Genomic DNA, 14,479 nt, shown 5'->3' with positions numbered 1-14,479 from the left:
TTCTCAATAACTGCAGAATCCAAACCTCTTCTGACATTAATATCAACACAAAAATGTGCATAGGGAGCTTTATGGTGTGGGTTTCCATGGCAGAGCATCTGCATGCAAGCCTTGCATCACCAAGCACAATGATAAGCACCAGATGGCTGGTGTACAGCATGACACAACTAGACTCTGCAGCAGAGGAAATGTGTTCTGTGGAGTAACGAATCACGTTCTTCATCTGGTAGGCTAATGGACAAGTCTTTAGAGAACGTTACATGCCTGACAGCATTTAGCCAGCTGTAAAGTTTGGCCTAGGAGGGATAATGCTATAGGATTGTTTCTTAGGGGTTGACATAGTACAGTTTCAACATTTCAAGACATTTTGAACAATTGCATGATCCCAAACATTTGCGTGCTGGGACAGTTTGAAGAAGACCCTTTTCTGTTCCAGCCTGATTGTGCCCAGTGTGCAAAGCAAAGTCCATAAAGACATGGTTAAGATAGTTTACTGTCGAAAAACTTGACTGGCCACATAGAGTCCTCACCTCAACCCCATCGAACACCTTTTGTATTAAGTGAAATGGAGATTGTAAGTCAGAGCCTCTCATTCATCATCAGTATCTGACCTCACAATTTGCTCTTTTGGATGAATGGGTAAAAATTCCCACAAACAGACTTCAAAATTTTGTAGAAATCATTCCCTGAAGAAAGGATGTTGTTTTTTGCTGCTAAGAGGGACCAACCCAATATTAACCCTGGGTCAGATCCATCTCTGCCGAGTTCAGGCATAGTGCGCCTGACAGGCACAGATTAGAAAAACGCTTATAATATCTAATTATCTCAATTTCTGGGCTCAAAAAGTAATCAGTGACCTTCATAGGGATGTGTTGAAAAAGAGTACACAAAATCAGATGAAAAAAAAAACACATTTAATAAACATAAACGTAATAAAACAAAAAGTACCAAATTTCACATCTACTGCCAAATAGCCTCCAGTTTTCGGGACATAACTATTACTAAGCATTAAAATAAGGAAACAAACTTAATTGTAAGGCTCTTAGATGCTACTGGAGTCATTCACTCAGATTCAGACTTTAAAAGTTCAGCAGAAGAAACAGGTTGGCAGAGAGAAAAGCAGGGTTGGAAAATCATATTATCATATCACATCAGAGATTATTATTGCATGTTCAGGTGCAATCTGCCTGGGAGGCCATTTCTACGAAAACCCTCATTTGTAAGAAAACCCTACTTATTTTTATGAAATATCCACAAACTTTGCTTTATTCATTCATAAAACAAGCAAGATAAACAATTGTGATGAAACCCCCTCAGAAAGTGCGGACCTTCAAAAGTGAGAACCTTCAGGCGCAATGAGCCTGAGGGGCGACGGATGTCACATCTGCTCTCCGCAAGGACGGAGGTAAAACTGAGTGGGGGGGGGGGTTTCAAGCAGCACCTAGAGATAGGAAGGGACTGGGAGGGGCGGGATCCCCTGCCACCTTGGAGAGGAGGGGAAACAAAAAAGTGTGAGCTGTGCCTGTCAGGCCTATAGCGCCTGACGCAGGGTTAATGCCTATGGATTCAGAATGTGATGTCATTAACACTCCTTTAGAAGCAATGTGTCTCAATATTTTTGTCCGTACAGTGTATATCACATCATTTGCACGAGCAACATTCAGATTTGCACTTAACTCCTTATTAAAGCTAAGTATGTTGGCTAGACGTGACCTGTCATACATGAAACTTTGCTGCTAATCAGTTATTATTACATTATTCACAAGCATAGTCTCTTCATCTGGGACATTTTTTCTCATCCACAAAATTGTCAAAATAAAATCAGAGCTATTTGATAATGTCCTTCTTCAGCACACCCTACCTGTTCTTGAGGTCTGCAAAATCTGTTGGGGAAATTTTCTGTATGTCAGCACATAGTCAAAATCTACATAGTTGATAAGTAGTGTACACATTTGGGTGGAGAACATCTGATTGTCATTGAAGATAAGATAACAGTTCCTGCCTCATTAAAGCATTTATCATCAGGACCATGAAGGCTTGCTCACACTAGCCTATAGTGTGATTTATGGGATAACATTCGGCCCAGTGTTATACTATGGGGCAGTACAGATCATCATGCTGTGAGGGCATCTGGTAATTGGACCACGCACCCATACAAGTCTATGGATGCGTGTGAAATATCGGACTGCATTTGGATGTCATTTGAGTGCAGTATGTTTACCGCCGACTCAGACAATGGAGAAATTAAGTTCTTCGTCTTCTTCACCTGTGCTGTGATTCTCTCATGCAAGAGAATCAGATCACAATAACATGACACTTGGATCAAAATCTGACAGAGTGTCATTAGCATAATCAGCCTAATTCTCTTGCATGAGAGAATCGACAGCCGAGTGACCCCGGCCGAAGCGTTAGCCTAGGAGAATGACTTCCTAAAGATGTTAACACTTGTCGGTATCATCTTATCTGAACGTGTGTTATATAGATGCAATTGGCATTCTTGGTTCAGTGGTTCACACTGTTACCTTCTAGTTCTGAGATATTAAAGCACCACTCCAGTGATTTTTTTTCAGTGCTGGAGTGGTGCCACTAATCTTAGTTCCCTGACCCTAGTCTTGTACTTATCAGCTGCCGTCTTCAGCTCTTCTCGGCACCTCTCCGATTCCGCACCGCCTTCTTGTGACTGCAATTTCTGACTGACCGGAAGTTAGAGGTAACGATCACAAGCTCTCAGTGTAAGTCTATGAGGGCCTCGTTCTCTCTCTCATAAACTTGAGAAGTGAATTAAGAAGTGACCTCCGGCTCACCCAGCTAACACTAGAGCGATCTGTTAGGTCACCTGCTGAAGACAATCGGAGCGGCGGTGATAACAGATGAAGATGGCGACTGGTAAGTATCATACTAGGGGCTGGGGACTTAGATTAGTGAAACCAATCCAGCAGTAAAATAAAATGAAAACACTAGAGTGTTGCTTTAACTCCTTTCTTATTGTAATGAGGTAATACTGGGGGCTAGGCGAGAGTTTCTGTGGTAATCACCCCAAAAGTGGCACATCAATAATAGAAGACAACACTAGTGAAAAATGGGATATGCAAAATGCGGCTAACATTTAGAAATTCAGTTAACAATAGCAGAAGGGACACAGAGAGGCACATGGCTTGAACCGTCTTTTTGGATAAAAATGTGGCTGTTGCTGCAATGTCACAAACTTCGGACCTTCTACCTTTGATCAGGCCATTGGTGCTGCTCTTGGCTGAAGGCTCCAGGCTCTATCTACCGGCATCTGCACTGCAGCCGTGTATTGGCCTCAAACACTTTGATCAGTGTCACTCTTCTTTCAAGGTGTCTCCAAAATGGGAATTGATTACATCCAAGCTAGGTACTGAAACAGCAACATATTAATCTACAGTAACAATTGCAGAAATAACAAGTTTCTAAGGTTAAAGCCCTGTGCCATAGACTGTTCCTGATCTGCACCCTAGCAGATGGGTGCTCCCTGCACACAGAATACTCCTAGAACTCTGTGTAGGGTCCTAACTTTTTTTCCATAATTGTGTGACAAGTTTCAGCTGCATCTTAAGTGCACCCTTCACCTCTGACCCCGCTACCATTTATCTCGCTGCGGTAAACAGCCAACATCACACTTGTCATCATTATCATCATAGACTGTTTAGTTACAGTGTTCCACTGCCGTGCAAGTCACACACATGATTAGGAGAAAACATCACTATTTACTTCATGTCCCCTCCCAAATTAAAATGTAATACATTTTCATGCTCAAGATTTGTCTCTTGTGTGTGGATATAATAGAATAATTATATGTAATAATGTTCTTCCTTGTTCACAAAATTCTAGATTATTATGGTAAATTCTGTGTCGGATCTTCATGGATACATTGACAAAAGTCAGTTAACCAATGAACTGGGTGGGACCTTGGAATACAGCCATGGTCAGTGGATACAGCATAGAACAGTAAGTAATGATTAACCAGCGAGTGTTGGCTGGCTATTTTCTAATATGATATCAATTTTTTTGCACTTGCCTTTGAAGTTTTCAAAGCTATCTCACATGGAGGGATCATAGGCAAGTCAACAATATCAGGTATAAAACTAATGACCAGAGATTTTAGTGCGTCTGAAGTCCACCAAATTGAACCTTCGGGTATAAACATTTAGAATGCACAGGCCACGCACTTGTATGAACACCCCGGAGCTTTTTCAGCCACAGTCTGGTATATTCCTTCAAAGGTGGGAACTTACCCTACTGGAGAGGTGGAAATAAGACAGCATTGATGAATAGGCCTATGTGGGGACTCCATTATAGGACAAGGAATAGTGATGGTGTGATGAAGAGCTGCACTACTGCAGAACCGTGGTAAAACTATACGTAGGTACAAGTGTTTTGCTGTTTTTTATAGCAAAGCCTGCATTTACAGTGAAATGTAAGACCAGGATTACACATTAAAGGGAATCTACACACGTAGTCAAAATTGTTGGTACCCCTCATTTAATGAAGAAAAACCCACAATGGTCACAGAAATAACTTGAATCTGACAAAAGTATTAATAAATTAAAAATCTATGACAATGAACAAATGAAAGTCAGACATTGCTTTTCAACCCTGCTTCCGCAGAATTTAAAAAAAATTAAACTCATGAAATAGGCCTGGACAGAAATGATGGTACCCCTGAAAATAATGTAACAAAAGGGACATGTTAAATCAAGTTGTGTCCACTAATTAGCATCACAGGTGTCTACAATCTTGTAATCAGTCAGTGGGCATGTATATAGGGCTACAGATACTCACTGTACTGTTTGGTGACATAGTGTGTACCACACTCAACATGGACCAAGGGAAGCAAAGAAAAGAGTTGTCTCAGGAGATTAGTAAGAAAATTATAGACAAGCATGTTAAAGGTAAAGGTTATAAGACCATCTCCAAGCAGCTTGATGTTCCTGTGACTACAGTTGCACATATTATTCAGAAATTTAAGATCCATGGGACTGTAGCCAACCTCCTTGGACATGGCCGCAGGAGGAAAATTGATGATGAATCAAAGAGACGGATAATACGAATGGTAACAAAAGAGCCCAGGATAACTTCTAAAGAGATTAAAGGTGAACTTCAAGCTCAAGGAACATCAGTGTCAGATCGCATCATCCATCGTTGTTTGATCCAAAGTGGACTTCATGGGAGATGACCAATGAGAACACCATTGTTGAAAAAAAAAATCATAAAAAAGCCAGACTGGAATTTGCCAAACTACATGTTGACAAGCCACAAAGCTTCTGGGAGAATGTCCTATGGACAGATGAGACAAAAATGGAAGTTTTTGGCAAGGCACATCAACTCTATGTTCACAGACGGAAAAATGAAGGATATCAAGAAAAGAACACTGTACCTACTGTGAAACATGGAGGAGGCTCTGTTATGTTCTGGGGCTGCTTTGCTGCATCTGGCACAGGGTGTCTTGAATCTGTGCAGGGTACAATGAAATCTCAAGACTATCAAGGGATTCTAGAGAGAAATGTGCTGCCCAGTGTCAGAAAGCTTGGTCTCAGTCGCAGGTCATGGGTCTTGCAACAGGATAATGACCCAAAACACACAGCTAAAACACCCAAGAATGGCTAAGAGGAAAACATTGGACTATTCTGAAGTGGCGTTCTATGAGCCCTGACCTAAATCCTATTGAGCATCTTTGGAAAGAGCTAAAACATGCCGTCTGGAAAAGGTAACCTTCAAACACGAGACAACTGGAGCAGTTTGCTCATGAGGAGTGGGCCAAAATACCTGTCGAGAGGTGCAGAAGTCTCATTGACAGTTACAGGAATCGTTTGATTGCAGTGATTGCCTCAAAAGATTGTTCAACAAAATATTAAGTTAAGAGTACCATCATTTCTGTCCAGGCCTATTTCATGAGTTTAATTTTTTTTTAAATTTTGTGGAAGCAGGGTTGAAAAGCAATGTCTGACTTTCATTTGTTAATTTTCATAGATTTTTAATTTATTATTACTTTTATCAGATTCAAGTTATTTCTGTGACCATTGTGGGTTTTTCTTTCATTAAACGAGGGGTATCAACAATTTTGACCACGTGTGTATCGGCAGGTTTTTGCTACTTCATCTGAGAGCAGCCTGATGCAGGCAAAGAAACCCTGAATCCAAAGATGTATCACTTATAGTGTTGAGCGAGTATGTTCTGTCCGAGCATGCTTGGGCCGAGCTCCGAGTATTTACAGCTGCTCGGTGATATGGTTGAATCGCTCCCGTGTGCATGATTTGCAACTGTTTGACAGTTTTATTACATGTGAGGATTGTGTAAGAAATAGACATTCCTCCCATGTAATGAAACTGTCAAACAGTCGCAAATCATGCACACGGGAGCGATTCAACCATATCACCGAGCAGCTATAATAGAACATACCCGCTCAACACTAATCACTTAGCTTACTGGGTGCAGCCATTCTAACAAAATCAGGGTTTTTAGACATGAAGCAGAGCTGAGAAATCTAACCCTGCCCACACCAGGCTCTTTATGTACAAAGTCCATAGACAGTGAGGTGCTTATCACAGAAGGGGGCGCGTTGGACAGGAGGCACACACTGCTGTGTTCCAGCAATGACAAGCTCCTGGTGCTAAAACAAGCACTGTAAGCAAACAGAACCACAGAGCTTGATAAGAGGGGCATTGCTGAAATCTGTGTTTTAACCCCTACAGCATGCTGTCTTCAAATTACATAGCAAAAACCTGCTGACAGATTCCCTTTAACAAGTTGCAGTGTGGACCTGACCCTACAGAATGGTGCTGTTAACTCTTTCACCTGGCTATGATTTGTCCAGGCCCTATAATACATATAATTGCCATATATAGTCTTTTGTTACACTTCCCTTTTCAGAAAACTAATCATTGACCACATCTTGTTCCTAAAATCTCCCGTTTTTTAAGATTTTTGTACTGTAACACTTTACATTTGGCATTTATGTAAATGGTGTATAAGATACATATTTATCTTTTTTTAAAAAATGTTAACTAGTGGATATACAGTTAGGTCCATATATATTTGGACAGAGACAACATTTTTCTAATTTTGGTTCTAGACATTACCACAATGAATTTTAAACAAAATAATTCATATGCAGTTGAAGTTCAGACTTTCAGCTTTCATTTGAGGGTATCCACATTAAAATTGGATGAAGGGTTTAGGAGTTTCAGCTCCTTAACATGTGCCACCCTGTTTTTAAAGGGACCAAAAGTAATTGGACAATTGACTCCGAGGCTATTTCTGCATCTGAATTGTTTTGTTTAAAATTCATTGTGGTAATGTCTAGAACCAAAATTAGAAAAATGTTGTCTCTGTCCAAATATACATGGACCTAACTGTAGACTCTAATGTTTCACCAAAAGCTCCATTTCAATAGCAACTAGCTTGCACTAAAAGCAAATGAAAACTTTACGTGCAACACAACTCGTTTGATAGCTGATGTGTTAACCAGATGATCTGCAAATCATTTTTTTTTAAATTATGTAGTGTTAAAGGGAACCTGTCACTTTGAAAATGCCGTCTAATCTGTAGTAAATCTTTAAACCTCAAAAACTAGCCCATTATGCCGGCCACAAGGTGTCTCTATTCCGTCTAATTTGCTGTTCATTGCCTGTTGTTGAGTGTAATCTGTATGTAGCAGCAGAGACGCTGAAACAGATTGCAGGAAATGTGTTCCAGGTAAACTCACATATGTTCCCTGACACAGGCCATTGAGAGCTTCGCTCAAGTTGTGAAGACAACAGCCCAAAATTTGCAGACATTTGGAACCAGCCTGGCAGAAACAGAACTCCCCAATGATGTCATCTGCACGGAGGAGCTGCTCTTCTCACATACGAAGCATCAGACCAAGCTGAAAGTAGGTGCCGCATGTACTTCTTGTAGTACACGTTATTGTATTACTAAAAGTGGATCTGTCTGGCTGTGTAAAGGTAGCATGGTTCGGGGACAGGAGCGTGCTCATATGAATACAAGTGGCACAAAAAATATTAGGCTATTTTGCTTATAGGAGCCATGAAGGACTCATAGTTCACTGTATTTATGGTTCAAGCTCTCTTCCTGCCACCCTTCTCCATTTACATTCTGTTTATAGTGTTTTAGCACTTGGCCCACTTCTGATGCCCACGTAATTTCTCTTTTTTATGTTTCTTCCTTTTTTTCTCCTTCAAAGCACCAAACTTGGTGGCTTTTTTCTTTTCCTCTTATCTGCTCTACATCTCTCTTCTGGTTTTGTAAATTTTAAGCTAGATTTCTCACTAGCGATTTCTTCCTGTCATAAATTGTCTTGGCCAAAAGTTTTAAGAGTCACAAAAGTTTTGGTTTTAACAAAGTTTGATGCTTTAGTATTTTTAGATCTTTTAGTAGATGCAGAGGCTCAATATTTACAGTGTTGACCCTTATTTTTCAAGACTTCTGCATTATGCCTTGGCATACTCCATATCAATACCATTGAGAACCTGTGGTCAATCCTCGAAAACCAATTGGACAAACAAAAATACAGAAATTGAGGAAAACTCCAAGCACTGATTGGACAAGAATGTGTTGCCATCAGTCAGGATTTGCCCCAGAAGCTGTTATCCATCATGCCAGGGTAAAGAGAGAAGTCTTGAAAAATACGGGTCTTCACTGTATACAGGCCTCCAAGCTCAGTGATTGGTTGCAGCAGTGATGTGTGCTTCTGACGCGCCCCCTGGGCCAGTGCTGTTTTGGGGATACCCGGAACCGGATCAGATGGGGGTTGTAGTCTCCGAGTGGCGGCGACCCGGTCCGTGCCCAGGGTGTCAAACTCAGTGTGTGGCAGTCTTGATAGATGTTATTGATGTTCTTAGTGTCGACTACGCCACCCGTTGAGTTGCGGTCAAAAGGCCGCCGCTGCAGAAGGGTCCGCTGAGGCTGGTGGTAAGTGTGCAGCTGTGGTAGTATAACCCCCAACGGGAGGGGTATAGCCTCAGGGGGTCAGGTGTAGAGGATGGTGGTTGTGCAGGTGCAGGAGAGTTAGCAAGAAGACTCAGAGTCGGGCTGTGCAGTTCAGGGGTTTTTACTTACTGATTTTTCTTGTGGTCACTCTGGCCTTGAGTGACCACCCGAGCCGTGCTGCGTCCACCAGGTCCTGGACTCGGCCAACCCCCAAGCAATTCTGGAGCGTGGTCCTGAGCTCCTTTCTGACTTTTCCTCTCTACTGGCCGTTCTCACCAGGGATCCCCTTATGTCCGGCTCCCTCGGGCCTCTTGGTGGGTGCACCTCTTCGGGGTTCCCTGACCCTATACTTGGTATGCCTTCCCAGGGGATTTGGTGAGGGTCGTGGCAGATCCTGCCCACGACCTCCGGTCTCTGGCTGAGGATTAGTGGCCTCCACCAGCTTGGGATCCGGTACCCTTGTGCCAACCCTTCACCCTGTTGTTTGTATTCTGGGGTCTTGGGGTTCCTTCTTTTTCCTCTCTGGGTCCTTCTGACTCCTCTCTCTCTCTTTCAGACTTGGCCTTGGAGCTGGGCCCAGCCGGAACCACAGCTCCCTGTCAGCCCTTCTGGCTGAGCTTCTTTGCTCTGCACCTCTTCTGACAGACTGACTCTACAAAAGACCCTGATCTAAGATGGTGCCCACCTTATATACTCCCTCTATGTGTGAGCTCAGGTGCCCAGCACCCAATGAGCTCCTAGCCTTACCCAGACTGCTCCCCCTATCTGCCCCTACACTACTGGGATGTTCCACCCCCCTCCCACTCCAGCCAGGGACAGACACTATCGTACCTGCACATATACTGGTGGGAGTACCGTCGATCTGTCCCCCGGAAATGGGATGTATGTAGTGTATGCAGCTATCTGAGCTCAGTTCCACACTCCATCCTTACCCGGGAGTGGAATATCACACCTCTGGTTTAAGGTGCAATACCCCTGTAGCAGCCGAGCCCTCAGGGTGCTACACTTCAGTAGTGATGTTATTGCTGAAGTCAAAACACAGGAATAGGGGCAGCGGAGAGGACCAGCACTGAGGGAGGTTGAGTACTATGTCTATAGATTTTTGTACTACTTTCTGATGGGTTGGGGTCCACTTTTCTAAAAGTGGAAAACCCCTTTAAATGTTTTGCACTACATTTAATTGATTTAAAAATATATATTTTTGACACACTTGACAAAGGGGCATTGTCTTTCTGAAAATGGGTGGTTTAAGGGGTGTTACCTGAATTGCAATTTTGTGCACCAAAATTATCCAAAGATTTTTCTACAGTTTGCTGTAATTTTGTGGACCAAAGTAAGAAGCCAACTAACAAATGGTGTAACCCTACACCTGACAGCCTAAAGATGCACCAAATGTACCAAGCAGCATGAGACACTGAAAAATATGGCACGTTTTAATACTGTCTAGTTTAAGTTTGCACTGTCTAAAACTTAGACAAGATTAATAAATCGTCCGCTCTGTCTGTATTGCAAATGTCCCACTTTTCAGCCTAAAGGCCTTCTTACACATTAGAGAAAAATCAGCAAAAGTGATTTTATCAGGATCAGTGACCATCAAAACGTCAGAGAGAAAATAGAATGAATGAAAGGAATGATACAAATAGAAAACTTCCAGTATTTTGCAGTCTGCCACCCCATGGTTTACCTTGTAGGACATAAGGGACCCAGCCAGGGTTGCCAACTTGATTTTTTATTTTTTCTGGACAGCCTATCAAAAAATTATGAACAAACGATATTCTTTACGGACACATTGGAAAACCTTAATAAGTTGTTAATATTATCATCAATACAGGTTTACAGCCCATAATTCCTATATGAAGACATCAGCTGCATTCACTGTGAACTGTAAAATGATGATAATTATAGTCAAAAAAATCTTGTAAAAGTTTCTTAAGATTAAAAAAAAAATTACGGATGTTTTACATTTTTTTTACGGAGAGAGCAAAAAAGCGCCCTATTTTTACGGACTGTACTAAAATTTCTGGACGTTGGCAACCCAGGGCACAGCAGCTAGGATGCCTGATGATCTGCCATTGGTGTTGGGGGCATCATCAGTGCACCTAGCCATGACCAGGGTATTTCAATACAGGACTAGTAAACTAAATCTTTGCCCCGCTTGAAGTAAGGCCTAGACTTGTCTGCAAAGTGAAGTGACTGGTGAAGGCACGTAGAGGGACCACTGACTTTAATATTTATAGCATAGCTAATAAGATGGTTTCAGTAGTTTCCTTATTAGATAACGCCAGCAATAACTCGGGTAATATCCTATGTAATTAACAAGATGAGATCTATTGCAATTATATATTATCTGTTTTTTGGGCCTTAATTTTTTTATATATTTAAAGTAAATAAAATAAAAACAAGAGAAGTACACGGTTTAATATAAGAGTGATCAGCCCCAGCATTTTTTCTCATTGAAGCCTTCCGAGGCTGATTTTGCAATTTTTTCCAAAGTCAAATCCAGAGACAATATACTGTATAGACAAAAACAACATAAGTAACCTCCTTATAACGGCTCAATATTTATTTTCCAGGATGATTTGAAGCTAGCAGTGCAGCAAGGTGGGACCCTGCTATCCTGCATAAAGGAGCCAGTGTCCAAAGACCCAAACAGCAAACTGACACCGGATGAGCTGGAGAACATGGCTACTGTTGAAAGGTCTGTAAAGCGCGCACAAGTTCTCATTAAATCAGCCCCATTCAGTTTAATACTAAAATGGCAAATCTCTGAGTGAGATCTTGCAAGACCATAACACATTTTTGTAGGAATGACTTAATCAAGGATTGCCCAAGTAGCTGTAAACATATGTCCTTCTGTAAGTATGTCCTGATTACACATGTAACTTGGCCACTATTGAAGTCATCAGTATTTCAGTACAGATTGTTTTGCTAAAGTATTAGGACCAGTGAGAAAGTCACTACTTTATTCCTTTCTCTTTCTTATGGAATTAATAATTACAGAGATCACATAGGGGTATAGCACTTTCAGGACGCTAATCTGTATCTAGGATATAGAAAAAGTAGAAGTAATAAGATAAGATTCTGTTTTCATTCATTTCACGTCTCAATTCACTGTTTCTGTTGCTTTTGTTAAAATAATTGATTAGTTATTAAAGGGAGGGATTCCGAAATTGAAGAAGTCCAGCATAAGGGTTTATTAAAACAACTCTTTTTCACATACATGTTCTGAGTTTTTCACGGATAGAACATACACCCATTATAGTTTATGGAGCTGTTCACAAGTCCGTGTTGTTTTTTTTTTGCAATCTGTGTGTCCACCCAAAGAAATCACAGCGATATATCCGTCTTTGATCCGAGTCACGGATCAAAATCACCTATACAAGTCTCTGGGCCAGTGAAAGCCACGGGCAGCACATGTATGCCATCTGTGTTCTATCGTCCTTTTTTAATATTGCATCGGGTAGGAGGACAACATTATGGGAGCATTTGAGACTTTAAAGGCGACTATATGTCAATTTCACTTAGATCTATACTGCATATATTGACTTTTTTTAATCTGTCATCAAAATATGCTGCCCTATGTAAATGTAGCACCCTGAGGATTCGGCTGCTACAGGGGTATTGCACCTCAACCCAGAGGTGTGATATTCCACTCCCGGGTAAGGAAGGAGTGTGGAACTGAGCTCAGATAGACTGCATGCACTACATACATCCCATTCCAGAGGAGCAGGCCGACGGTACTCCCACTTAGAAATGTGCAGGTACAACCGAGCCTGTTCCTGGCTGGAGTGGGAGGGGGGTGGTACATCCCATGTAGTGTAGGGGCAGATAGGGGGAGCAGTCTGGGTAGTGTTAGGAGCTCATTGGGTGCTGGTCACCTGAGCTCACACATAGAGGGATATATAAGGAGGGCACCAGCTTAGATCAGGGTCAGACGCTGAGAACAAGTCAGTTGGAGAGAGAGAAGGAAACAGCAGCCCTGGAGAGAGAGAGAGGAGAAAGAAAGAGAAAGACCCAGAGGGGAAAGACTGAAGGGACCCAAGAACCCAAATTAGAGCACCGGGTGAGGAGTCAGCAAGAGGGTACCGGAACCCAAGCTGGTGGGGGCAAAAACATCCCTAGCCAGAGACCGGAGGCTGTGGGCAGCATCTGCCACGGCCACCCACTACATCCACCCTGAAGGCATACCACATGGAGGGTCAGGGAACCTAAGGCCAAGGGTTGCCCAACAGAAGGCCCGAGGGAGCTGGACCTAGGTGGATCACTGGTGGGGACGGCTGAAGAAAGGACAGAGGGAGAGCTCAGGGCCACGCTCCGGACTTGTTTGGGGGTTGGCCGGATCCAGGACCTGGTGGACGCAGCACGGCTCGGGTGGTCACTAACAGCTGGAGTGACCGAAACATCAGCAGTAAGTAAACTCCCTTAACTGCACAACCCGAGTCTGTCTTCATTGCCGGCTGCACCGCACCACCACAACCCCCATCCTCTGCGCCTGTCCCCTCTGAGGCTATACCCCTCCCGTTGGGGGTTATCCCACCAAGCTGCACATCCACCATCAGCCTCAGCGGACCCTGCTGCAGCGGCGGCCACAGTGACCGCATTACAACGGGTGGCGTAGTCGACACAAAAGAACTCTTATAACATCAGTAAGGACTGCCACATAACACATAGCTTGACGCCCTGGGCACGGGACCGGGTCACAGCCGCTCGGAGACTACAACCCCCCATCTGATCCGGTGCCGGGTATTCCCCTCAAAAAGGAATATGTCCCAGGGGGCGCGTCAACTTTGGCGTAGTCGGCAGGATTACGTGCCCGCAACACCCGGGTACTGCGTGCCTGAAGAAAAGTGCAAGATTACCTCAGAAAGAAGACTCCTGCCGGTTCCGGAGGGTCCACGCCATCGGACTCCATCACCAGTCGTTTCCCGCCGATTGTCCGCCATTTCCAACTTGTTCCCGCCATCTGCAGAGTTTCCCGCCACTGGGCGACGCTTCCCGCCAAAACCGCAGATTTCCCGCCTTGGAAGAGCAGCGGACGCCATTATGGGCGTGCCAAAGGAGGGCAGGAGGCCACCTCCCATCGTGGGCCAGGACAGAAAATGGCGCCAAAAGTGGAAACCGCCCCCACCAACAGAGACTGTGATGCTGGAGGTGTCTGTCAGCGTGAAAGAACTCCCCCTGGAGCTGACAGTCACCGAGTTGCCCCGGGACCGCCCTCGAAGTGGGAGGAGACGAAAGGGAAGAGAAAAGATGGGTGTCGCTTGGAGCAGTCTGGAGCGAGCGCACCCGGAGGCAGGAAGCCTGGAAAGGAGCAGCAGAAAAGCTCACCCGGAGATGTCCAGAGAGCAGAGCAGCACCGGCCCGCTGGCCAGGAGCCTGCTGGAAGAAGAGCAGAGCAGCACCGACCCGTTGGTCAGGAGCCTGCTGGACACCACGACCCCACTAGGCCTAGTGGAGGTCCTTGCACAGCTCCCCCGAGACCGGGAGTGTGCACAAACTGCCCTGGAGGGCCTCGCACGGAGGATGG

The 14,479-nt window shown here is 43.8% G+C and overlaps 1 protein-coding gene across 8 annotated transcripts in view; it reads left to right on the top strand.

Annotated features, from left to right (window-relative positions):
• The window catches only part of LOC141259288 (guanine nucleotide exchange factor DBS-like), a 354,703-nt gene that overhangs the window by 51,230 nt on the left and 288,994 nt on the right, over positions 1 to 14,479 (top strand). For all 8 annotated transcript variants that reach the window (XM_073674992.1, XM_073674991.1, XM_073674998.1 and 5 more), the window contains 3 exons: positions 3,853 to 3,969; positions 7,745 to 7,894; positions 11,526 to 11,650. In XM_073674992.1, coding sequence (XP_073531093.1) covers positions 3,853 to 3,969; positions 7,745 to 7,894; positions 11,526 to 11,650 — 392 coding nt within the window. The remainder of the gene's footprint in view (positions 1 to 3,852; positions 3,970 to 7,744; positions 7,895 to 11,525; positions 11,651 to 14,479) is intronic.

Source organism: Phyllobates terribilis, unplaced genomic scaffold, assembly GCF_046119375.1.
Source record: "Phyllobates terribilis strain yellow unplaced genomic scaffold, ASM4611937v1 Scaffold_3__8_contigs__length_932513732, whole genome shotgun sequence".
Classification (NCBI taxonomy): domain Eukaryota; kingdom Metazoa; phylum Chordata; class Amphibia; order Anura; family Dendrobatidae; genus Phyllobates; species Phyllobates terribilis.
The sequence above is the reverse complement of the archived record's forward strand: the minus strand, read 5'-3'. Positions and strand labels throughout refer to the sequence as shown.